The 25298-nt window shown below is 39.7% G+C and overlaps 1 protein-coding gene and 1 pseudogene across 5 annotated transcripts in view; one reads left to right on the top strand and one right to left on the bottom strand.

Moving 5' to 3' along the window:
* Usp45 (ubiquitin specific peptidase 45) overlaps window positions 1-21263 on the top strand; it is a 68005-nt gene extending 46742 nt beyond the window's left edge. For 3 of the 5 annotated variants that reach the window (XM_021160939.3, XM_029475890.2, XM_021160938.3), the window contains exons 11-18: window positions 242-333; window positions 1815-1871; window positions 2442-2585; window positions 9493-10153; window positions 11205-11302; window positions 14962-15048; window positions 16709-16862; window positions 18334-21263. In XM_021160939.3, the coding sequence (XP_021016598.1) occupies window positions 242-333; window positions 1815-1871; window positions 2442-2585; window positions 9493-10153; window positions 11205-11302; window positions 14962-15048; window positions 16709-16862; window positions 18334-18464 (1424 nt within the window). In that variant the 3' untranslated portion in view covers window positions 18465-21263. Of the gene's footprint in view, window positions 1-241; window positions 334-1814; window positions 1872-2441; window positions 2586-9492; window positions 10154-11204; window positions 11303-14961; window positions 15055-16708; window positions 16863-18333 lie in introns of those variants that run through there. The other 2 variants (XM_029475891.2, XM_085839457.1) reach the window with 2 other exon arrangements.
* LOC147004399 (U2 spliceosomal RNA) lies at window positions 11390-11543 on the bottom strand (annotated as a pseudogene).
* Window positions 21264-25298: the final 4035 nt, after the last annotated feature.

Raw genomic sequence — 25298 nt, 5'->3', positions numbered from 1 at the left:
AGCGGAATTCAATTCCTGGGACCTACATGATATTAATTCTTAAAGATTATGGAACTCAATAGTCACAGTTCCTCTATAAAATTGTAAAGGAGAAAGATGTAACGTGATATATTAAAATGCATTATTGGATATAACACAAGCTATATTTTATCCACATGACTTGAATAGTAGCATGTCACTCTCGGATCAGTGGTTGTTCTGTGAATTTTTTTAATTTAGAAGAAATGTGTTCTTTTAACAGCCTATGGAAAGGAAGGTGTGAAGATGAACTTCATAGATCGCATCTTTATTGGCGAATTAACCAGCACAGTCATGTGTGAAGAATGTGCGAACGTAAGTACCTAGAATTCACTTCATGGAATACACCACAGTCACATTGTTGTGTTGTGTTGCTTTATTTCTCAGGTATCACAGTGGTTATCGGAAGATAACAATAGCAAAATCATGGATGTGATCTAATAAGTTGATAGACTTACTTACAATAACAGCAAGTACCAATTCAAGTTCCCAATATTTGCCTCATACACAAATAAAACCTCTTAAAGGACAGTAGTGGTGTCTCAGAAGTAACTAGTTTTCTGCAAGTGAACTGCCTTTCCTTTATAAAGCTTTGCTTGCCCAGGCTCTAAGACTTACAGTACATGAAACCCATTACTGCAGAAAGTAGAAATATACTGTTATGACAGCGGCCATCACTTAACTTTCCTGTAGAAATCCTATGGGTAAAGGTTACAACAACTCAGGGATTCTGAGTAGAGTGTGTTTCTCCTGTACTCAGCATGCTATTCAGCTTTTCTAATCTAAAAGAGCTGGTGATAATGACAGCAAAGAGTTTTTCTTCTACATGAAGTCTTGCCATTAAAAAAATCTTGGCACATGGCTACGTAATGATTTTCGTAATATATACCTTCCACTTCTAAGTGGTAAGCACACTTTTAAGTGTTTCTAAGTCCATGTGTTTCTGTGCTATATGACTGTTTTTCCTCTTGACTTCCTTGTGAGGTTATTAGGCTTTTCCTCACTCCATTTTGCTGTGTCTGTGTAGCTCAGGCTTTGAAATGGAGTTCTCCTGTGTCAGCTCCCCGAGTGGTGCATGTCAGATAAGCCTGGCTAATGGGATCCAATAGATTAGCTTCTAGTTTAGACTGAGATGAGAGAGACATCCCTGAAACAAGTAATGGTCACAGTGCCCCGTCCTAAAATGTGGGGACAGAAAAAGACTATCACATTTGAGTCAGGCTTTTGGGTTTGTTTGTGGTTATGTGTTGTACAGAGGGGGGTGTGTATGTCTGTAGAAACTCTTACTCTTAATCTTTGATTTTGTACTTCATATTTAAATGCCAACTTCAACAACATAAAGCAGGCATGAACTTTTATAGGTTTTTCAACTGCTTGTTAAGAAAATATTTCTGAAAATGTGGTTGACTACAGTAGATTAAACTTTTATCAGATTTTAATAAGAATAAAAATTTTCCAGGTCCTCTATCATCTCTAGTTTTAGAAAACAGGGATTATTGTATCTCCTCCTACTTATGACACTGAAACATAAAATGTGACTGAAACTATTACTACATTTTATACAGCAGTGGACAGAAATGCTGATTTCTCTCTTATACCAGGATCTAAAACAGATTATCCTGATAAATCGGTCAAATGCTTGTCTACTTTTTATTCCTAAACACTTCATACAGTATTTTAACTTATAAGTTAAAGTTATAAGTTGTCTGAGAGGTTTGATTTATTTTTCTCCTTAACAACAGTGTGCATCTATGCTAGAATTCTAACCGAATGTCTCCATCTTATTTTCCTTTAAGATCTCTACTATGAAGGATCCCTTCATTGATATCTCACTTCCTATCATAGAAGAAAGGGTAAGGAGGAGAAATCACAACATTCTCGTAAAGAGTATGCATCTATTTAATTATTTAAACATCTGTTGGCTTTCTCTGTCACAGAGTCATGGTTTACACAGAATTAGGTCTGTGTGGTGTGTTTGATACCAGGTTTGTGTATGTGTGCATGAAGTATATATAGTTTCTTATTCTCCCGGATTAAATCTTTTAACCTTGTATTTTGAAATTGTTAAGAAAATTACCCTTTTAAGTGGACTGGAGAGATGGGTCAGCAGCTAAGAGCACTGGCTGCTTTTCCATAGGATCCTGGTTCAGTTCCAAGCACCCTCACGGCTTGTGAGCTGACAGCTGTGTGTAACTCCAGTTCTAGTTCCAGGGTATTCAGTACCCTCTTCTGGCCTCCGTGGGTCCGCATGCAAGTGGTGCACAACATCCATGCCATCAAAACACCCATACTTATAGTAGAATTTTAAAAATATATTTCTTAATATATTTTTATTATAAAATTTTCTTTTTATATTTCTAGTAAGTTACAAGTGTTGAAAAGAATTCATACGCTGAAAATGTTTTATGTTACATGTGGCATAGGTTTCAAAACCTGTACTTTTGGGGAAAATGAGTAAATGCAGAAGTTTACAAGAAACAGACCAAGATCATAACAAGGGCACCGTGACTGTAGAAAATGCCCATCAACCCAGAGCTTCCAGGAAGCACTCCGCACCTAAAGACAAGGCAAGTCAGGTGTGGGGGCTGCTGTGTTTTTAATACTTTCATTGTGAAAGAGCGTTCTCAAGTACAAACAGCAGTCTAAGAACACGCACCCTCCTGTTCCCCAGCTTCACAGTGCTCAGTTTACTGCTGGTCATGTTCCACATGCGTATCGCACCATGTCTTAGTTAGGGTTCTACTGCTGTGAACAGACACCATGACCAAGGCAAGTCTTATAAAAAACAGCATTTAATTGGGGCTAGCTTACAGGTTCAGAGGTTCAGTCCATTATCATCAAGGTGAGAGCATGGCAGCATCCAGGCTGTCATGGCTCAGGCAGAGCTGAGAGTTCTACGCCTTCATCCAAAGGCTGCTAGTGGAAGACTGACTTCCAGGCACCTGGGGTGAGAGTCTCAAGCTCACACCCACAGTGACACACCTACTCCAACCAGGTCACACCTATTCCAACAAGGCCACACTTCCAAATGGTGCCACTCCCTGGTCCGAGAATATACAAACCATCACACAGCGCTTCCCCCTGCCCCAGCTCTGAGGAAATCATAAATACATCATATATAAAAGCTACTTTGAGCCGGGCGTGGTGGCGCATGCCTTTAATCCCAGCACTCGGGAGGCAGAGGCAGGTGGATTTCTGAGTTCGAGGCCAACCTGGTCTACATAGTGAGTGCCAGGACAGCCAGGACTACACAGAGAAACCCTGTCTCGAAAAACCAAAAAAAAACCAAAAAAAACAAAACTACTTTGTAGGGGCTGGGCGTAGAGCCTGTGGTGGAGCACTTGCTTCAGGTGTTCAACACCCACGACAACAAAGAAATGAACAGTGACGACACTCGGTACAAACATAACCACGGCACCAGTATAGCGCTTGAAATTATCCCTCAGTAGTAACATCAAAAATATTTTAAAGGTTGGCTTTATGATCTGAAAAGGGTCAACAGATAGTGATCTGTTGATTAGCACACTTTTTAAAATCTATGAATCAATAATTTTTAAATTTGAATATTTATAAATCATGTTTCAATAATAAAGGAGGTATTACAAAATCTTGTCATAAAGAGTGTCACATCTGGTTGAGGGGAACTGTTCTATTGGTTCACAGATCTCTCACATACAGATATAGAATGGTACATATATCTCATTAATACTCCAGTTATTTCTTCTCTTTTCGGTTTTTCTTATCACTGACAGTGGCATAGAGAATATCCTTGTGTATACCCTTGCCTATTTGCCTATTTATAATTTTTTTTAATATAATTGACTCTGTAAACAGAATTCCTCAGAAAAGCATGGTCCTTTCAAAGCTGGGAGACCTGGGCTCTCCAGATGGCTCAGCATGTAAAGGTTGCTAAGCCTGCTTCCCTGAGTTCAGTCCCCAAAACCTGTATGTTAAAGTAAAACACTGACACACTAATTATCTAGTTAATTAAATTAATTTAAAAGCTTGAGTTTATTTATTTATTTTGCTTTGTGTTGTGAATGTAATGTTTTCATGATCATATCTTCTGTCCATAATATCCTTTTATTTTGCTTTGTCTGCTCTCTTGCTGATGCTTTCAGCTGTGGTATCTGTTATTTGATTTGTTGAGTTTTCGTTCCTAACAGTTACCCCCCCCCCTTTTTTTAAAGTATTTTCAATGATTTATCACTCAAATTATTTGCACAGCATCACTATGCAGATCAAAACATTATCTAGACTGGAAACAAAACAATAATATATCCCACTGATTGCCCAACATCATATGAAACACATTATATCAGCACTCACTAAACAGGTTCAGTGTGTAAAATGGAAAAGAACAGAATCTACATGTGTTGTTCCATACAGTGCTCGTGCCTAGAATCATTGTCATCATCATCCTAGCTCTGAGATCAGTGCTCATATTTCCTAGTGTCAAAAAGAAAAAAAAAATCCAAAATGGTATAAGGAATAAGATGGAAGCCCAAAACAAGGCAGGGGCACTGAGTCTGAAGAAGCATTATTACTTAGCGCACACAGCCCAGAGATACGGCATTGACTCAAGTCTCAGCCGTCACCTAATGTCCTAGGACACATCTCTCCATCTCAGTTCTCTCCAATCAGAGCCATTGGTAGAAAACACTTAATATGTAGTTGAAGATTAATAAACAATGGCTAAAACAAAGCAACATTAAAGCTAAAATTAAACATTTTAACACACTTTTGAGATGGCTATTCCCCCTAAAAATGCTGCTGAAGATGGGAAGATCTTGCAACCTTTGTATACTATTAGTATGTATATACAATCTTGTTCTGAAGAAGAGAGTGTGGTGGTTCCTCAGAAGTTGAAAATATAACCAGCACATGATTCGCCAGCTTCACATCTTCCCCCACTTGAAAGCTGTGTCTCTAAAGGGCATTTGCACATCTGTGTCCACAGAGTCCTGAAGGTGGGAGCAAGCAAGGGCATGGAAAGATAAATGGATTAACAAAATGGGTTAAGTGCACAAACTTCACAACATTTGGGTTTTTTCATCCAGATTTTCCAGTTGTGTTGATTATAGGCTTTTGTAGTAGGATCTGATGATTTTTTTTGAGTTTCCTCATTTTCTGTTGTTATGTCTCCCTTTTCATTTGATTTTGTTAATTAGGATACTGTCTCTGTGCCTTCTGGTTAGTCTGGCTAAAGGTTGATTTTTCTCAGAGAACCAGCTCCTGGTTTTGTTGATTCTTTGAACAGTTCTTTTTGTTTATACTTGGTTGATTTCAGCCCCGAGTTTGATTATTTCCTTCCATCTACTCCTCTTGGGTGAATTTGCTTCTTTTTGTTCTAGAGCTTACAGCTGTGCTGTCAGGCTGCTAGTGTATGCTCTCTCCATTATATTTGTGGAGGCACTCACAGCTATGAGGTTTCCTCTCAGCACTGCTCTCAGTGTGTCCCATGAGTTTGGATATGTTGTAGCTTCATTTTTATTAAACTATAAAAAGTTTTTAATTTCTTTATCCCTTGTTTGAACAGGTTATCATTGAGAGTGTTGTTCGACTTCCATGTATATGTGTGCTTTCCATTTTTGTTGTTATTGAAGACCAGCCTTAATCTGTGGTAATGTGATAGGGTGCATGGGATTATTTCAATCTTCTTGTATCTGTTGAGGCCTGTTTTGTGACCAATTATATGGTCAGTTTTGGAGAAGGTACCATGAGGTGCTTAGAAGAAGGTATATCCTTTTGTTTTAGGATGAAATGTTCTATAGTTATCTGTTAAATCCATGTGGTTTATAACTTCTGTTAGTTTCACTGTGTGTCTATTTAGTTTGTGTTACCATGATCTGTCCATTGCTGACAGTGGGCTGTTGAAGTCTCCCACTATTATTGTGTGAGGTGAGATGTATGCTTTGAGTTTTAGTAAAGTTTCTTTTATGAATGTGGCTGCCCTTCCATTTAGAGCATAGATATTTAGAATTGTTCATCTTGGTAGATTTTACCTTTGATGAGTATGAGGTGTCCTTTCTTACATTTTTTTTTTTGATAACTTTTAGTTGAAAGTCAATTTTATTCGATATTAGAATGGGTCCTCCAGCTTGTTTCTTGGGACCATTTGCTTGGAAAATTGTTTTCCAAGCCTTTACTCTGAGGTAGTGTCTGTCTTTGTCCCGGAGATAGGATTCCTATATGAGGCAAAATCCTGGGTCCTGTTTATGTAGCCAGTCTGTTCGACTATGTCTTTTTATTGGCAAATTGAGTCCATTGATGTTAAGAGATATTAAGGAATAGTGATTATTCCCTCCTGTTATTTTTGTTGTTATAGGTAGAATTATGTTTGTATGACTGTCTTCTTTTGGATTTGTTGAAAAAAGATTACTTTCTTGCTTTTTCTAGGGTGTAGTTTCCCTCCTTGTGTTGGTGTTTTCCATCTATTATCCTTTGTAGGTCTGGATTTGTGGAAAGATATTGTGTAAATTTGTTTTTGTCATGGAGTATCTTGGTTTCTCCATCTATGTTAATTGAGAGTTTTGCTGGGTATAGTAGCCTAGGCTGGTATTTGTGGTTCTCTTGGGGTCTGTATGACATCTGCCCAGGATCTTCTAGCTTTCATAGTCTTTGTTGAGAAGTCTGGTTGTAATTCTGATAGGTCTGCCTTTATATGTTTCTTGATCTTTCTCCCTTACTGCTTTTAATATTCTTTCTTTGTTTAGTATGTTTGGTGTTTTGATTATAATGTGATGGGAAGAATTTCTTTTCTGGTCCAGTCTATTTGGAGTTCTGTAGGCTTCTCGTATGTTCATGGGAATCTCTTTCTTTAAGTTAAGGAAGTTTCCTTCTATAATTTTGTTGTAGATATTACTGGCCCTTTCAGTTGGGAATCTTCACTCTCTTCTATACCTATGATCCTTAGGTTTGGTCTTCTCATTGTGTCCTGGATTTCCTGGATGTTTTGGGTTAGGAGCTTTTTGCATTTTGCATTTTCTTTGACTGTTGTGTCAATGTTTTCTATGGTATCTTCTGCACCTGAGATTCTCTCATCTATCTCTTGTATTCTGTTGCTGATGCTTGCATCTAGATTTCTTCCCAGGATTTCTGTCTCTAGAGTTGTCTCCCTTTGGGTTTTCTTTATTGTTTCTACTTCCATTTTTAGATTCTGGATGGTTTTGTTCAATTCCTTCACCTGTTTGATTGTGTTTTCCTGTAATTCTTTAAGGGATTTTTACATTTCCTCTTTAAGCGTTTCTAGCTGTTTACCTGTGTTCTCCTGTATTTTTAAAAGGGGGTTATTTATATCCTTCTTAAAGCCCTCTATTATCTTAATGAGGTGTGACTTTAAATCTGAGCCCTGCTTTTCTGGTGTGTTGGGGTATCCAGGGCTCTCTGGTGGGAGAACTGGGTTCTGATGATGCCAAATAGCCTTGGTTTCTGTTGCTAATGTTCTTGCCCTTGCCTCTTGCCATTTGGTTATCTGTGGTGTTAGTTGGTCTTGCTACCTCTGACTGTGACTTGTACCTCCTGTAAGCCAGGTTGTCAGCACTTCTGGGAGACCAGTTCTCTCTGGGAGGAGTTTGGGTATGACAAGAGCTGTGGCACAGGGTCAGTTCAGAGTGCAGACAGAAACCGGAAGGATCCTGTCCCAGGCTGCTCGTCCATTCCTGTGTCCTGAGGGTTCAGGCGGGCGCCTCTGAGCAGAAGTGTTGGTCTTAGGTGTGTCCGCAGTCCTGGGAGACCAGCACTCTCCAGGCTGTATTTAGGTATGGAGCACTGTGGCACAGGATCAGGTCCAGCCACAGACAGAAACCAGAAGGCAATTAGCACACTTTTTATATCTCCTTATAATCTACAGATTTCTGCTCTTACTTACTTACTGAAGAAATGTGGTTCTTTTGGCAATAATTTCCTATATTGAACAATAGTTTACTTTGTTCTTGAGTTCCCGTGGCTCTTACAAGTTCTTCTCTTTCCATTACTCCCTCTAATGAAAGCTAGAGGGAAATGTTAGCTTTGACTGTTTAATTTTCAGCAAGACAACTTGTAGCCGGGTTCGGAGGTACAGGCATGTGTTTCTAGAGCCCAGGAGGCTGGAGTAGGATCCCAAGCTAAGCTTCAGAGCAGTTCTGGTCCGAGCTGGACTATAGCAAGAGCTGTCTATGAAACCATAAACAAAATGGGGGCACAGTGCTGGGTGGGGAGTGAGAGAGAGTTACTGACTTTTATGTATTAAGTAGGGGCATGCAATTTTTACAATCTCTCCATATTGCTATTGAAGTATTTTATAGATACATTATTTCTCTAGAGATATTTCTGGCTGTTATTGTTCTGTTAAAATAGAAATCAACCTGACCTCCACTATGTGTACCTTCTCCCCACACTGTCTTTTCCTGCAGGACCTCCAGAGCTTCTGTCCCCTCTCTTCACCTATAGGCCTTTGAGCCCGGTGTGCCCACTGCTGGGGCTCTCTTGTTTTGCTCTGTATCTGATGAATCCTCCAATCCCCTTAATCTCAGATTAGGTCGTCCTGTATGTTTCTATGGCACTTGTATTTTCCCTGTAGTAACAGGACTTCTTATCGACATTTGGGTTCTTGACCGTGTTGTGCTCACTATTTTCAGTTCTGTACACCAATTATATTGAGTCAAGTTAAAAACTAAGAAATATGCCTAACAGGTGGATCTCAGCCTGGTCTCCAGAGCAAGTTCCAGGACAGCCAGGGTTACACATAGAAACCTTGTCTCAAAAAACTAAAACCAAAACAAAACCAAAACAAACAAAATAAAAAACAAGAAAAGAAATATGCCTAAAAAATGTTATAGATTACAGTTGCAGAAACAAGGTCTTAAGTAGGTTAAGTAAGGAATGTGGGGTTTTTCCCCCTTGTTTATTGTTTGCTTGCTTATTTTGAGGCAAGGCCTCACTATGTTACCACAAAACACAGATAACACAAGGTCAGCAGGCCTAAAACTGGCTAGATTAGATGTCATTCTACTTCATCACCTGTTTGTTTTGGTTTTGTGAGGCAGGGTTTCGACATATCCCTGGCTGTCCTCACAGAAATCCTCCTGCCTCTTCCTCTTGAGTGCTGGGAGTAAAGGCATGTGCCACCATGCCCAGCTCGACTTGGTGGATGTTATCCTGAAGTTTATAATTTATTATTAGCCATTTACTATGTGTTCTTTACTAGACCAAGCACAGTGATAGCAGTGAATAGCTCCTTTGTGTCTGATGGGTTTAAGTCTCCCTCGGATCCCTGTCCTATAGCAGGCCTGGGCTCTCCTTACAGGTAGCCACTGTTAGAGTCCCAGGCAACAGTTTACCTTCAAATCAGAGCAAGTTGATTCTCATTTAGGTAGATGGCTGTGAGAGGAGTATTTACTAAATAACTGCGGGCAGCTAAGTAGGACTTTAGTGGCATTTGTTTCCAATAAGATCACAAGATTCTTTTCTCTGAAAAATATTGTCAACTTACAGAACCAACTAAGTCATGACAGAAAACATTTAAGAAAATGGCCATCTGAAGAAGAGAAAACTGTTGTTACACACCCGAAGAATGACAGCTTGGAAGCCAGCCCGCCTGCCAGCACCCTCAGCACTGAGGCGTCGCTGAATGAGAGCCTCACTGACGGCAGCGAGAGAGACGCCAGCCTAGAGAGCAGTGTGGATGCCGACAGCGAGGCTTCGGAGCCCGAGAACACTTCCAAGCAGTCTGTGCTGCTCCGGTCCAGGGGTGATTCCTGCGGGCACGCGGAGCAGCACCCACACCTCCCACTGGCAAGTGAATTGCCACACGCCAAGGAGACGCACGGTGGCGAGGAGGAAATGGCGGAAGCGATTGCTGAACTTCATTTGAGCGGCACTGTAACTGGCAATAGAGATTTCCACAGGGAAAAACAGCCACTAAATGTCCCAAATAATTTGTGTTTTTCAGAGGGAAAACATACGAGGCTTCACAGTGCCCAAAATGCTTTTCAGACTCTTTCTCAGAGTTATGTAACTACTTCTAAAGAATGCTCAGTCCAGTCCTGTCTCTACCAGTTCACATCCATGGAGTTATTAATGGGCAACAATAAGCTGCTCTGTGAGGACTGTACTGAAAAGAGAAGGAAGTGCCACAAAGAAACCAGCTCTGCAGGTAAACAGCTCATTGCCTGCTTTCTGTGTTGCTGATGGATTGGAGGTAACTCGGGCTTTACAGTTCCTTAATGGGTGACCCCAAGTTCCTGGGTGCCTTGGGCCTCTTGGCACAGGCCTTGTTCTACTTGGGTCTCTGAATTCAGGACACTGGCTGGGCAGAGTAGATTCCCAGGAGAGATTGCAGTAAATGGAGAGCAAGAAGTACACTTCTCTGTCTTGAAACTGCAAACCCATTTGCAATCAAATCTGAGGGATCTAGCTGTTTAAAACCTTTCTGAAATATCCCTAAAACTTATGGTTGAATCGCTAGTAGGATTTGAAATTACTGCCTCCACAAATCTCCCCTAGTTCTCATAAGTCCAGTATATGTATTGAAGTTCTTAAATATACTTATGCCATGAATCTAGTGCTTGCTTGATTAGAGAAAGATGAGAATTCTCACCTGATGAATTTCGCTACCATCAGTGAATGCAAAGACTATTTTTGGTGGCTGCACTGTTGCTTGGGCTGGGGAGAGGGCTTAGTAGATAACAGGCAGGGAGAGGCAGATGCATCTTGTGGTCAACATAGTGAGCTCCTTGCCACGTGGTGAGGCCCTAGCATAAAAAACAAAACGAAACAAAGGAAAAACCCAAGGTGGAAAAGCGATTATGAAAGCTGTGTGTGCACTGTCAACTTCCGGCCTCCACATGCATGTGCACAATGTGCATTACCTGTGTGCCCCCCAACATACATTTAAAAAGTTTCTTTAATATTTTAATATATTTAAAACATGGTTTAGCAAGTGTGGTGGGTCATACTTTTAGTCCTGGCACATGGAGGCAAAGACAGGCAGATCTGTGAGTTTGAGGCCAGCCTGGTCTACAGACTGAGTTCCAGGACAGCCAGAGGTACACAGAGAAATCTTGGTCCCCTAACTTCTCCTTCCCCTGCAAAACACCCCAAAACATGATGTAATACTATATAAATAGGTTTTTATAAATGCCTACCATGTTATAAGTAATATAGTCAATGAAATTTTACAAGTAACTCTGTTATATGTTATTCAGAAAAGAAGGCAGGAGGAGTTTATACTAATGCCAGGAAGCAGCTACTCATATCTGCCGTTCCTGCTATCCTAATCCTTCACCTGAAAAGATTCCACCAGGTAAGAGGCCATTTAGCAACACTATAATGAGGTTCATGATATGTCCGTAGCCTCCTAAGTCCTCTGAGAGACTGTGAAGCTTTAGAAAGTGTTTCCTGGAATTAAGAGAATTATGTGAGATTTCTTGTCCTGGTGAGGGGGAAGCTTGACTAATATTGAAAGATTTAAGTGGTAGTGTGTGGTCACAAGTATGTCTTAATGGAGACTACACTTGATCTTAGCCAAAAGGCCGAGAAGCGATCTTAATGGAGACTAAATGTTACTAAGAAGAATTACAAGGAGCAAAAAGGCAAAGCCCACACAGCTTTTGAGCTCCCGTGATGGTGTTTGAGCTGGCCAGTGCTGACTAGAGACTAAGCAAAGGAAGGAAGGAGGCCCTACACACAAGGCTTCAACCCAGATGCCTTTAGTGTTAAAGAAAAGATGGCCTTTCTGTAACTGTTTATGATTGTAACTTTGGAGCTTGTTCAATGGGGTTTTTCTTTCTTCTTGGTGTTTGGTTTAAACAGGATTTTCTGTTTGCTAAACAGGTGCTCTGCCACTGACAACTCTTGCCCTGTTTTTCTTTTCTCTTTTAAATTTAAGAGACAGGAGCTTGGGAAGTTGCCCAAGCTGGTCTAGAATTTTCTGCGTAGCCTGGAAAGACCTTGACATTGTAATCTTGCTCAGACCTCCTAAGCAGCTGGATTAAAAACCTTTCCTAAAGACCTGTGTCACCATCCCTAACTGCTCTTTAAAAGAAAAAAATAAATAAATAACAATAATAATAACTTTTTAACTTCTCTGGAAGAAGAAATAAATATAGATCTCTTTTTGAAAAGAGTTTTTTGTTTGTTTGTTTTGTACTTTAAAATAACATTAGTAATTGAGAGCTAGAAAAATAGCTCATAGCTCAGTTGGTAAAGTGGTTAGTAAAGCACTTGGGGGATGGGCAAGGGGAAATCATTGTGAGTTCAAGTACAGCCAGAAGTGCATAGTGAGACCCTAAACAACAACAACAAACACAGAAACCAAAACAATCATAAAAGCTCATGATTCTCCATAACACATTTTATGGGAACGTGGTAGAGAGCTGTGGTATCTCATCTCATCTGGATACCTGGTGAAGGTGCGTCTCCACCAACTATGAAAAAGGAAGGGCATGCCAGATGCAGAAACTAATTTGTTTTGTATTTGGTCCTTGCGTCCTTGTTTAACCAACTCAAAAGGGGGGGGGGGCTTGTGTACTTTAAAGGAATTATTTATGAATACTTCAGTCCCTTCTTATTCTGAAGCTGAATGTAACCTCAACAAAGCCCTGGTCTTGTTCCCAAGGGTTGCAAGTGATGGAGATGAGTAATATCCAACTTTGTTTCTTTGTATCTCTGAAGTCATGTTTTTCTATAGTAACTTTAGAGCTGTCTTTCAGAACTATACACACACTTAAACGCAAACCTCAGCTGACTAGAGGTCATTGTCAAAGACATGCCAACTGACTGAATGTGTGACTATGCAGACTCCTCTTACCGTCTCAGAAGGAAAGTGTGGGCTCCAAAAGAGGAAGGGGTGAGAGCTTCTGAAGAGGGAAACAAAGTCGAGTACACTACAAAATAGGCCCGTCTTCCCAAGCAAATCCAATATATAAATGAGATTTCCTTTTGTAACTGTGCAATTTAACAAAGATACAGAAGACCTAGACATGCACATGTGCCAACAGTGGGAGTTTGCACTGGTAACACTGCCTAGAAAGTCAGTAATTTATATCAGGTGATGTTGTAAATAGAGCAATTTTTTTTTAAGTAAAGATACTTCCCTAATCTCAGTTCTAAGAACTTGCAGCACTGAAATAGAGGTATACCCAGCATAGCCGTTTCTCTTACAGATCAAACCAGATGGAGGGTTTAGCATCTAGTGTATAGGGCATCTGACTTACATTTCAATGACTAGAGGAGAATCATTCTGTTAAAAGAAAAACAAAGTGCAAATGACTGCATACATAAAGCTACTTCCTTAGAATTATCACCCAGAAGAGGATTCATCCTCTAGGCCTCTATAGAAGCTTTTCTATAAAGTAGTTCTAAACAGTCTCAGTGTGACTGGGAGAACGCACCGGTCTGAATAATCCTATTGCTGGCATTGGATACTTACAAATGTCACCCGATGAAAACGAAGGCAAAGAAAGCCAATGTAGGGTGGATAGTTGTTCCTGTAGATGATCTTGTAATTTCATGTCCGCTCTCATGTGACTCTTCATGATCACCTGGGGCCTGGGGAGATGGCTTAGCTGATGAAGAGCCTGACATATAAGCAGAAGCACCTGAGTTTGGTCCTAGATACGTGTTAAAAACAAAACCAAAAACCTGTTCATGGTTTATGCTTGAAATGTGTCACGTGAGGGGAGGTAGTCACAGGCTGATCAGCCCGCATAGTCTAATTGGGGAATTGAAGGCCAGGAATAGACTCCATCTCGGGAACCAAATGATGATACCTGCAGAGTGACATCCAAACAATGACGCTAGCAGTTGTCCCCTAGCCTCCATATATACACACACATCCCCAGTACATGCACTCATGTCTGCACTTGTGAACAAGTGCACCCACGTGAAGGAACACATACATGTTCACAGGTCACGTGGACAACATTAGTTCATTGGTATATTGTGACTAAAATGTTTTTATAAAGAAAACCCAGAAATCAACTGTGAGAAATACAGTGAAAGTATGTGATTGGTATGCAGTGATATCAAGAAAGCCCTGTGTGAAAGGTAGCATCGGATTTGTCTGTGTATACCATTCCCATTTAAGTATCTTCTCATCCTTTTGTTTTTATTACCGTTTGTGTGTGTGTGTGTGTCTGTGTGTATGTCTGTGTGTGTATGTGTATGTGTGTATGTGTGTGTGTATTTGCGTGTGTGTATGTGTCTCTGTGTGTCTCTGTGTGTCTCTGTGTGTGTCTGTGTGTGTGTCTGTGTGTGTACGTGTGTGTGTCTGTGTCTGTGTGTGTCTGTGTCTGTGTGTGTGTAGGTGAGAGAACAACTTTTGAGAGATGGTTTTCTCCTTCCACCGTGGATTTTAGGTATCCAGCCTGGGTCTTAAGGCTTGCGCAATAAATACCTCTCCCTGCTGAATCATCTCACCAGCCCTCAGTTACTTTTTGTTATCATCACATGATGGAAAACATACATTTTTTTCAAGGTTATCTTTGGGAACTAAAGTAAAAACATAAGTAGAATTTTCTTAAGATCATAAAAGTTCATTTGACAGATGTATGCATACCATTTACTTTTATTGAAAAAACTTTAAGATGCTCCAAGTCTCTCATACTTAGTAAATATTATTGAGTTTTAGAAACAAGAAGTACCTAATAAGATCTCTTTGTACCCATTTTCTGTTGTGACCTAGATGAGGTTGCCTACATTCAAGTTCATTTTTAACAAGTCATTGCGTTAGATATCTTTAACCCTTTGTTGACTACATTTCTATGACAGTATATACCAGTGGATTAGCTTTTAGCACATTAAATTAATTTTTTTCCATTAATTGTTGTAAAACTACAGAGAAGGTAGTTGATCTATGAAAATTTAGATCTATGAAAATATCTTTTAGAATTCTTCTTTTGGTTTTAATTAACATATACTTTATACTTAATTTGTACTTTTTTTTTGTTTTGTCTCTTTAAGGCTGGCTTGAGTCTTCGTAAAGTAAACAGACATGTAGACTTTCCGCTTACCCTTGACTTGGCACCGTTCTGTGCGGCTACCTGTAAGGTATGAGATATTAAGGGATTTAATTAATTTGCTATTGTTTATTAGACCATGCTTTTGGTTTTGTTTAAATAAAGTTCTCTTCTTGAATGAGTAATTGTGGCGTGTTAGTACATCAGATGTGACTTTTGGTCTTTGGAAGATGAGTAAGGTGTTAGGCATGGACGCCAACCATCAGAGCTGCACACTCTTAGTTAGGAGCAGGTGATATGTTGGCTTTATGCCTTCCTGTGCCTCTGAGGAAGCCAAATAATGATTATAGTTTTAGCATTTGTGAAGGTCTGTATGTTTTGCAAATAAACACACTACTGAGTTATTTTTATGCTATTTCACAAATACTGATAGCCATGTAGTTGTTAACGGAGTAGAATAGGCCTAAATTGCTGATGCCTTCCTAACAAGGTTCATAATTGCTTGCAGATACTTACATGTAAGACGTGTGTGGGCAGAATTGATGAACATTTTATTGAGGAAGATAGATATAGGGAGGTGAATGTCATGCTCATGATTACTGGCCTCAGGGCCAGTTTTGTGGTGTCACAGGTTACTGACTGCGCTGAATCTAGCATGTTGACTAAGTGAGTGCAGCTTTCTGGTGAATATAATTTATTAGATGTGGAACACCAGCTCCGTCAGTTACTAACATTCATCATTCTTAGGAGTAACAGATAATTCAGCAGTAGGAAGGAGGCTTCGAAAGCTCAGTGTTTAGGTTTTAAGAACAATGTGTTTTTGAAAGCACCTATTGTAAAGAATTACTGACATACTTAGCATACTGTGGACAGAACAGTGCAATGAACTTCCATCCTCCATTCCTACAGTGTCAGGTCTGTGGTCAGTCTTGTCCCCCCACCCACCCACATGCTTGTCTATGCTGTCCTCTGTAAGTGCTTTGAAGAAAGTATAATTTCATTATAGATGCCTAAACTACAATAAGTACTGTGTTCCTTTTCTGGTTTTGTTTTGTGTGTTTTTCTCTTGAGATAAGATCTTGCCCAGACTGGTCCTGAACTCACGAGCCCTCAGCCTCAGCCGCTCAAGCACCGGGATTGTAGGCTTGTACAACACATAACCACCATGTCCTTTCTACTATGGATTGCTTTTTTTGGTGGGTGGGGATGGCAGTTGAACTCAAGACATCACACATGTACTGAGCTAGATGTTTCTGGCCTCTTCTCTAATGTTAACCCAGCCACAGTGTCATTTAACATGTCGTTTATACAGTTAGTGTTCATATTTCCTGTTGTCATATGCATATGATTTTTAAAGTGAATTAGCATTCAATTCATTTTAAAGATCAATACAATAATTACATTAATTAATATGCAAGCAAATTGATGATGCTTATACTATGTTAAAGTATGGTTTCTTCTTCCTTCTTTTGGACTCTTTCTTGTATTTCACCATAATGTAGAATTTGATGATGACCTCTGTCATTGTTCTCTATGTGAGGCAGTTGTGAGCAGAGCAGAGAGGACTGGGTACACTTGGGTTTGGTAGTCCCCCTCTTTGTTTTGTTTTCATAATGCCATTCCATAGAGGGCATTTTGTCTGTTAGCAAGCACAGAGGATCTCAATATGGTTCAAGAATACATCTTTCTTATGTGTTTTTACTTTTTCATGAGCTGTTTGACTAAATGTTACCCTTTTCTCTGTTTGGAAGAATATAAGTGTGGGCGAGAAGGTTCTCTACGGTCTCTACGGTATAGTGGAGCACAGCGGCTCCATGAGAGGAGGCCACTACACTGCTTACGTGAAAGTGAGAGTACCCTCCAGGAAGCTGTCCGAGTGCATCACCGGGAGGAAGACTGCAGCCGGTACGCCACCTAAGGATGTCTCCTCCTAAAAGCTAAAGATTTATTCTGACTTTTTAGAAAAGGAGCTCCAAATGGATTCATTTTATTAATCTTAAGTCTGCTTAGATAATCTTCAAGAATCTTAATCATCACAAAGTAATATCCTTTTAGGCAATATGAATTGACAATTTTTTAAAGTTACTTCAGAGAAGCAGTAGTTTCTTTGCTGTTGTTGTTTTTTGCTTTTGTTTTTGTAAAAACAATATGTGTGTGCATGTGTCTGTGTCTGTGTACTGGTGTGCACAGCATAATGTGGCTGTCTGAGAGTAAATACCAGCAGTTTGTTCTGGCCTTCCATCTTGTTGTCCTGATTTTGCCCCTGGGCTGTGTATGTCAGACCTGGGGACTTCTGGGCTATTCTCTTGCGGCTGCCTCCCATCGTCCCATAGGAACGCTGGGATAACTGACACATATCACTGATAGATGACTGTTTTTGCCCTGGTTGTGGAGTCAAATTCAGATCATCAAGCTTGTGTGGCTAGTGCTTCTAACCACATCCTCAGCCGCATTCCCCTTTTGAAGATACACCAGCCATCAAGAGCGGGACTTGGAAACGTGCTAGCTATTACTGCAGGTCATTGAGTTTGCTTCCCTAGATTCCTTTCTTTTCAAAGGGTTTATATTTTGTTAATGGGTGTCTGCGTGAATGTGAGGGTGTAAAGTGCACTTGCGCAAAGAGAAGAGGGCATGTGATCCCTGGAGCTGGAGATGCAGCAGTGGCTGTGATGCTCAGCACAGGTGCTGGGAACTGAACTCTTAATCGTCTGCAAGAGCAGTATGTGGTCTTAACTGATGAGCCATCTCTTTACCTCCCCTTTATTAGTTGTGTTGTTGTTAGGTTGTTCTTTTTGTTTTGACATAGGATCTCACTATGTAGCTCTGTCTAACTTGAAACTTACGATATAGATTAGGCTGGCTTCAAACTCACAAAAACTACCTGCTTTTACCTCCCTTATGTTAGGATTAAAGGTGTGTACCACCATGTCCATCTCTGTTATTAGCTTTTAAAATATATTATTTGTGTGTGTGTGTGTGTGTGTGTGTGTGTGTGTGTGTTGTATGTACGTGTGCCTATGTTTGGCTGTCAGAGAACAATTTCATGTACTCAGTTCTCTCCTTCCACCTTTGTGTGGGTTCTGGGGATGGAGCTGCTGCCCAGGCTGGTACAGCAAGCCCTTTCCTCGCTGCACCATCTCACCAGTTTCTCCACCTTCTTTTTTGGTGAAAATGAATATTTCTCTGGGAAACTAATTATTATAAGGCTAATATTTCACTAGATTTTTAAGTTAAAAATTTATTAACTGGAAGTAGTTATCAATCTTAGATCTTATAGATCTTAGAATTAAATACAGCTCATAATAGCTGTGTCAGTGTTTACAATTTAGAAGACATAAACACACTAACTGTAAAATTGTACTTTCTGTTCTGCTAGGTTTGAAAGAACCTGATAGTGAATTGGGAGGCCACTGGGTCCACGTCAGCGACACCTACGTGCAGGTGGTTCCAGAGTCAAGAGCCCTGAGTGCACAAGCTTATCTCCTTTTTTATGAAAGAATATTATAATATCTGTTCATTGTTATTTAGGTCATTTTTATTTTAATGCTGAAGTTGTAACCATAATATGTAATGTGCCTTTGTAGTCTTTAGGAATAGTGCATCCTTCCAGCGTTATTTAACTCTTTCAACATGTGGTGAATCCTTTAAAAAAAAAATTAATTAATGTGACAGGCAGTTGTGCACGCCTTTAATTCCAGCACTTGGGAGGCAGAGGCAGACAGATCTCTGTTTGAGGCCATCTAGGGCTATTCAATAATACCTTGTCATGAAATATTAAACCAAAAATTAATTAATGCTTTCAAATCTTTTTTGTTTTTTTTTTGTTTTTTTTTTTTTTGGTTTTGTGAGATAGGGTTTCTCTGTGTAGCCCTGGCTGTCCTGGAACTCACTCTGTAGACCAGGCTGGCCTCGAACTCAGAAATCCACCTGCCTCTGCTTCCCAAGTGCTGGTATTAAAGGCGTGCGCCACCACTGCCTGGCTCAAATCTATATTTTTAAATGTAAAAACATGTCTTATGTTAATTTTCATGTCCATGGAAATTGCCCCTCTACACACACACACACACACACACACACACACACACACAGAGTTGATAGTATAGCAACCCCCTCTATGAAATGACTCATCCTTACATACATTCAGAGATGATGCTGAATTGGATCTTTAGTATACTATTTCCTAATGTAATACAACCTTCCCGAGTGGATCCAATATATCTTATGCTACAATTTGCTTACTTTTTGTTGAAGCCTTTTTTAAGCTTGGCTGTTTTGAATCATACTTCCCATTTTTATGTGCTAGTTATTTTTCTAGTAAACATTGATGTGAGTTTATAGCTATGAAAGGAAAACCATACATCCTTGCACCACCCCACTTTAAATCATCTCAGGGCTCTGCAGTGGTGTGTGTGTTAGTCTATAGGAAAAGTTTCTAGAACAGTCTGAACTAGTGCCTAATGTAACATAATTATTTTTTCATATTTTATGTGAGTCAGTAGTATAAAAAGGAGCCATTGTAATTTTGGTAGTGTGAGTTTACAAGTAATGAATTGATTCGCTTATTGCTTTGAATATTTGAAGGTATTGAAACATTTCATAAACTAATCATTTGCAGTCTTCGAAAGATAATTTACAACACATAAAACTGGTAAATAGAAGTTGATAGTCTATATAGGAATATAGAATACTTTAAGGATATCTTTGAACTATAAACCACCAAATTATATTTATAAATGGTAGAGATCATATTCTTATAACCAACAATGAATATATAATACTTTTTTACTTCTATACATTAATACATGTTAAGCATGGTTTTGTCTTCATCAGCATTATTTAAAACTTCAGGTGGATAGTTAGGGTTGTAGTTCAATGGCAAAGCACTCGCCTGGCCAGTGCAAGGCCCTGGTTCCATCCCTAGCAAAACAAAGAAAATATTCAGGTGGGCACAGACTTGCCACTCTGTTCCCCTTAAGTAAGCAGTAACACAGAATAGTTTCTTCTAGCAGTCAAAGGATTGAACTGTGAAAACTTAGCATGAAAAATATTACTACCAAGATTTTCAATACTCAATGAAGTGGTTCACTGATACATAGTATTGAATCAAGATGTAAGGGAACAGGTTCAATGTCTTAGTCATCAGTGCCTGTGTTTGATTCTATGGGCAAATGTGAGGGAGAGAGGCTGTAAACTGTCCAGACCTTTAGCCAGGATCGAACCTTCTTAACATGTGTAACATAAAGTCACCAGTGTTGCCTCTTGATATGTGGCTGGGTAAAACTGATTGTCTAATGGAGACATTTTAAAATTGTGGAGAAATTTTCAATGGTATTTGAATTTTTTTATTGAAGGTGAAGAAATATATTTTATCTGTAGAGCCCAGTTGTGTCCTCTAAAAAGAACTTTCCAGTGTCTTGTGTTTCATCAGACATTCAGCGTTATTAATCTACTGACACGGAAGAGTCTAGCACCAGAGCAATGAATGAGAAAAGTAATTTATTTGTTCAAGCTAGCCTGTCATAGCAGTTGCACCCACACCCCTAAACAAATGCAAACAGTCAGCCTTTTTCCCCCTCTCTCCTGGAAAAGATACTATTAAGACATATACAATCTAAGCAGGTTCCAATACCTGGCATATGACAGTATTTTATGAGCCTTTAAAACAGAAAAACCTGCTGAGTGATGGTGGCCCATGCCTTTAGATTCAGCACTTGGGAGGCAGAGGCAGAGGCAGGTGGATTTGAGTTCAAGGACACCCTGGTCCACAGAGCAAGTTCCAGGAAAGCCAAGACAACACAGAGAAACCTTGTCTCAAAAAACTTGGGGGAAAAAAACCCTAAAATCTATATGATTTTATACATTATTCTAGTAGTGACGTGCAAATAAAATGTTCATTTCTTACCTAGTGCTGAGGAGATTCTGAAATGTATTTTTTTTTAATGACCTAAAGTTTGAGTGTTTTTCTTGCCACCTGAAAATGTAGGAAAATGGTTTGATTTGACACCTAGGAATTTCTTATCAAGCTTATGTAATATAGAAAAATCACCCAGATCTACACTTAAATTTTTGTTCTTACTTTGAAGTTTTCCAAAGCACATTTGTAGAAATTTTAAATTGTGAGGCTACTGTACTAACAGATTACCTCAGGAAACCGTGCAAATAAACAGGAATGTTTACAAATCCGCACAACTAGTTAGTGCTTTGGCACCGTGAATTTGAAAGGTAAAAGAGAGACGTTTTTATCTAGAAACTGGTTTACAGGGTACCTCTAGCCCCAGTTCTCCCCTGACTTTCCCATATTTAAAATAATAAAATTCTGATGATGTGCCAATTATGTGAATGCTTGTGACATAAACAAATATACATCTGTATTTAAGATTTGTTGTTTAATGTTTTAAAAAATAATATGAAGACTGCTTATGTAGGTGGTCAAGGGGATGATCATATATCAACAGAGCTATTTTACCATACCTAATAGTTCTTAGCTTGCATGTGTGATTAATTAGTGATTTTTATCTAATAGTTGAATGAGATATCCTGAAGATATGCAATGGCTTCATGAAATGTAGCTGTGAAATGTCACCACACATCAAACTTTTATACTACAAAATAACATCCTGCCTACTTTCATGAACTTTATACTCAGCTTATTTTTCTGCATGACATGTGGTCATATAAACCTAAACCAAATATGTGTGATAAAATCAAGCTTTCAGCTAGCATCCATTGCAGTATTAGAGAAATGATTTCTGCATTAAAATGTTTTTGTTCATGTAGAAATCATCAATTCAAATGTGTTTAAAAGATGATTATTTTTAGGTATCAGTAATACATTCATGGTATCATTCCTTCTCTTTCATCCAGTTTTACAGTATTTTAAAAATATCTGTGTAACTTATTGAGCATTATTTGATCATTGCTGTATGTATAAAGATCACAATAAATATTAGATTCTTATGTTAATTGATTAGGCCTAGAGTTTTTTGCATTATACATTGTTAGCAGAATGTTAATAAACATTGTGTCCATGCCTATTTTAGTTCCCTGGCTTGCTATAAACAAGATATAACTGAGGAGTTTGTGAACAACAACACTTTCTGGCCTACACTCTTAGAGGTCAGGAAGCTGAGGACACAGACAAACAGATCTACTGTCACAAGAGGCTGGGGGGGGGGGTGCGCTCTGAGTGTTTGTTCACCTGGTCAAAGAGGAAGGGCTTCACAGTCAGAACCTAATCACTTTCTAATACTCCACTTCACAGAACTTTCACATGGGGAGTTTGTGAATGGGGCACAAACATCTAGTTCATAGTGGCCTTCAAGTTCCAGGAATGCACTATTTTAAAATAAATTTGTCACCAATCTAATACTAGGAGTTGTATCTATTAGTTCTTCCACTGAGCTATGTTTTCATGCCAGAAAACAAACAAACAAAGCTGTCAGCTATTTCTCAGAATGATTTGAGTTACTTAGATAGGATTGTGTCTGAGTCAGGGTCTCTACTCCTGCACAAACATCATGACCAAGAAGCAAGCTGGGGAGGAAAGGGTTTATTCAGCTTACACTTCCATGTTGCTGTTCATCACCAAGGAAGTCAGGACTGGAACTCAAAGCAGGTCAGGAAGCAGGAGCTGATGCAGAGGCCATGGAGGGATGTTCCTTACTGGCTTCCTTGGTCTGATAGAAAGATGGAATGGTGCCAACTAGGTGGTAATAGCATGAAAGGCTGGGGCAGAGTTCTTCAGCAGGCAGTATATGCTTTGAATCAACGTTCGATATATGGTACAGTTTCACCCATAGCCAGGACCCATGGGTCCTGGAATCAAGGGGTGGAAAAGGGAACAGTTCCACTCACTATCACTCCTAGTGACCCTCTAGGAACATTTTTCCTGTCCCCATAACTCTAGGCTCTGCAGGCCTAGAAGTTTTGGCTCTAGAGCGGGGGAGTGCTCCTACCAGGAGCTACAAGAAACATTCCATTGAACTGGAAGCTCAGACTTCCCCCTGGTCATTTTGGGCTTCTAATGCCCTTAAACCAACAGGCTAAAAAAGGAATAACAGTGTTAGGAGAGGTGATAGATCCAGATTACCATGGGGAAATTGGATTACCTCTTCACAATGGAGGTAAGCAAGATTATGTCTGGAATGTAGGAGATTCCTTGGGGTGTCTCTTAGTACTACCATGTCCTGTGATTAAAGTCAATGGGAAACGACAACAGCCTAATCCAAGCAGGATGACAAAGGACGCAGACCCATCAGGAATGAAGGTATGGGTCAATCCTCCAGGAAAAGAGCCAAGACCTGCTGAGGTGCTGGCTGAAGGTGAAGGAAATACAGAATGGGTAGTAGAGGAAGGTAGTTATAAATACCAATTAAGGCCACGTAACCAGTTGCAGAAACGAGGATTATAAAGTAATATGAATGCCCGTCTTATTTTGCTAACGAATATATTTGTCTTTCTTCCAATTTCTTTAACATCAATTTGTATTTAAGTTGAGACACTAAAAGGATGTTCCCAAGGGACATTGCCCCATTGTAAATTTACAAATGCGTTTGCGATTGTACGAGGATAGTTATATCATGTTAGGTGTATTCACAACCTTGTTATTGTTTCATGTGAACATGAGCTATTATTTGTGTCAAGTTGACAAGGAGTGGATTGTAGTGACTATTCCTGGTTGTCAACTTGACTATATTTGGAATGAACTACAATCCAGAATTGGAAGGCTCACCAGCGACCCTTATCTGGAGGCTTGGAGATAGAATTTCTGATCTGGATCTTGGTATGGAGATCTTGAGGCATAGTGGCTGTGGATTCCAGAAGATTAAATCTCTGAGTTCAAGGTCATTTGGGATTAAAGGTGTGGTAGAATACACCTTTAATCTGGGCTACAACTTTCATCTGGGATTAAAGGTGTGGTGGAACACACCTTTAATCTGGGCTACACCTTCTGCTGGAGACAATATAAGGACATTGGAAGAAGGGAGTCTTGCTCTTGCTCCCTCGCCTGCTTGCTCTGTGGGACTGAGTAACTGCTAGATCCTTGGACTTCCATTCACAGCTACGTCTGAACCATTGTTGGGAATTGGACTGCAGACTGTAAGTCATCAATAAATTCCTTTACATAACCATTGTTGGGAATTGAACTGCAGATTGTAAGTCATCAATAAATTCCTTTACTATATAGAGACTATCCATAAGTTCTGTGACTCTAGAGAACCCTAACTAATACAGATTGTATACTAGGAAATACGTTGTGTACATGTCTGTTTGTTTGTTTTAACTTTTTTGGAGTCATAAAGCTTTCAGAGGTTATGATGAAAATTATATACTTTTTTAGAGTATATAAAGGCAGGTTTATTGGGAAGTGGGTTTACTGGTCCCAAGAATGAGGACAGGGAAGTTGCCGTGGCAAGGGAGAAAGAAGGGAGGTAGATGAGAAAGAGTGTGTGCATTCAGAGAGAAGAGAGAGTGTGTTAGTTATATATTTACCATTTTTATTTGATCATTTATGTGTGATGGTTTCTATATTCTTGCCCCAGGGAGTAGCACTATTTGGAGGTGTGGCCTTGTTGGAATAGGTGTGACCTGGTTGGAGTAGGTGTATTACTCTGGGTATGGGCTTAAGATTCTCACCCTAGCTGCCTGGAAGTCAGTCTTCCACTAACAGCCTTCAGATGAAGATGTTGAACTCTCAGCTTTGCCTGCACCATGCCTGCCTGGATGCTACCATTGCTTCCTGCCTGGATGCTACCATTGCTTCCTGCCTTGATGATAATGGATTGAACCTCTAAACCTGCAAGCCAGCCCCAATTAAACTTTGTCCTTTATAAGACTTGCATTGGTCATGGTGTCTGTTCACAGCAGTAAAACCCTAACTAAGGCAAGAGTGTTGAATACCTGCTCTTTGTTTGACATTAGGAATATAGCAGCCAATACAAGAAATCACTGAAGAAGAAAATCTGTCAGGTGAGTGTACTGGTCTTCCTTTCAGTGTCTCGTATTGTGATAAAACATCATAACCAAAAGCAACTTGAAGAGAAACAGGGTTTCTTTTGTTTACATTCATGTATCACTGGAGGAGTCAGGGCAGGATGTGATGCAGAGGTCAGTGGAGTGCTGCTTACTGGCTTACTCCATGGATTGCTCAGTTGGCTTTCTTTTTTTTTTTTTTTTTTTTTTTTTGTCCTGGTGCTGGTATTTTATTTCTTTGTGTACATTAGGCCATGAATTCGTATGGAATGGGCTCCAACAGCTCAGGCTCTTTTCTGTTAGTCCTCACAAAGTGTGCTTCTCTGGGTGGCGCAGGCTGGCGCTTCAGCTGCACCCAGGTGCCCTTCT

Source organism: Mus caroli, unplaced genomic scaffold (assembly GCF_978045245.1).
Source record: "Mus caroli unplaced genomic scaffold, Mus_caroli_1 scaffold_6, whole genome shotgun sequence".
Lineage (NCBI taxonomy): Eukaryota > Metazoa > Chordata > Mammalia > Rodentia > Muridae > Mus > Mus caroli.
The sequence above is the reverse complement of the archived record's forward strand: the minus strand, read 5'-3'. Positions and strand labels throughout refer to the sequence as shown.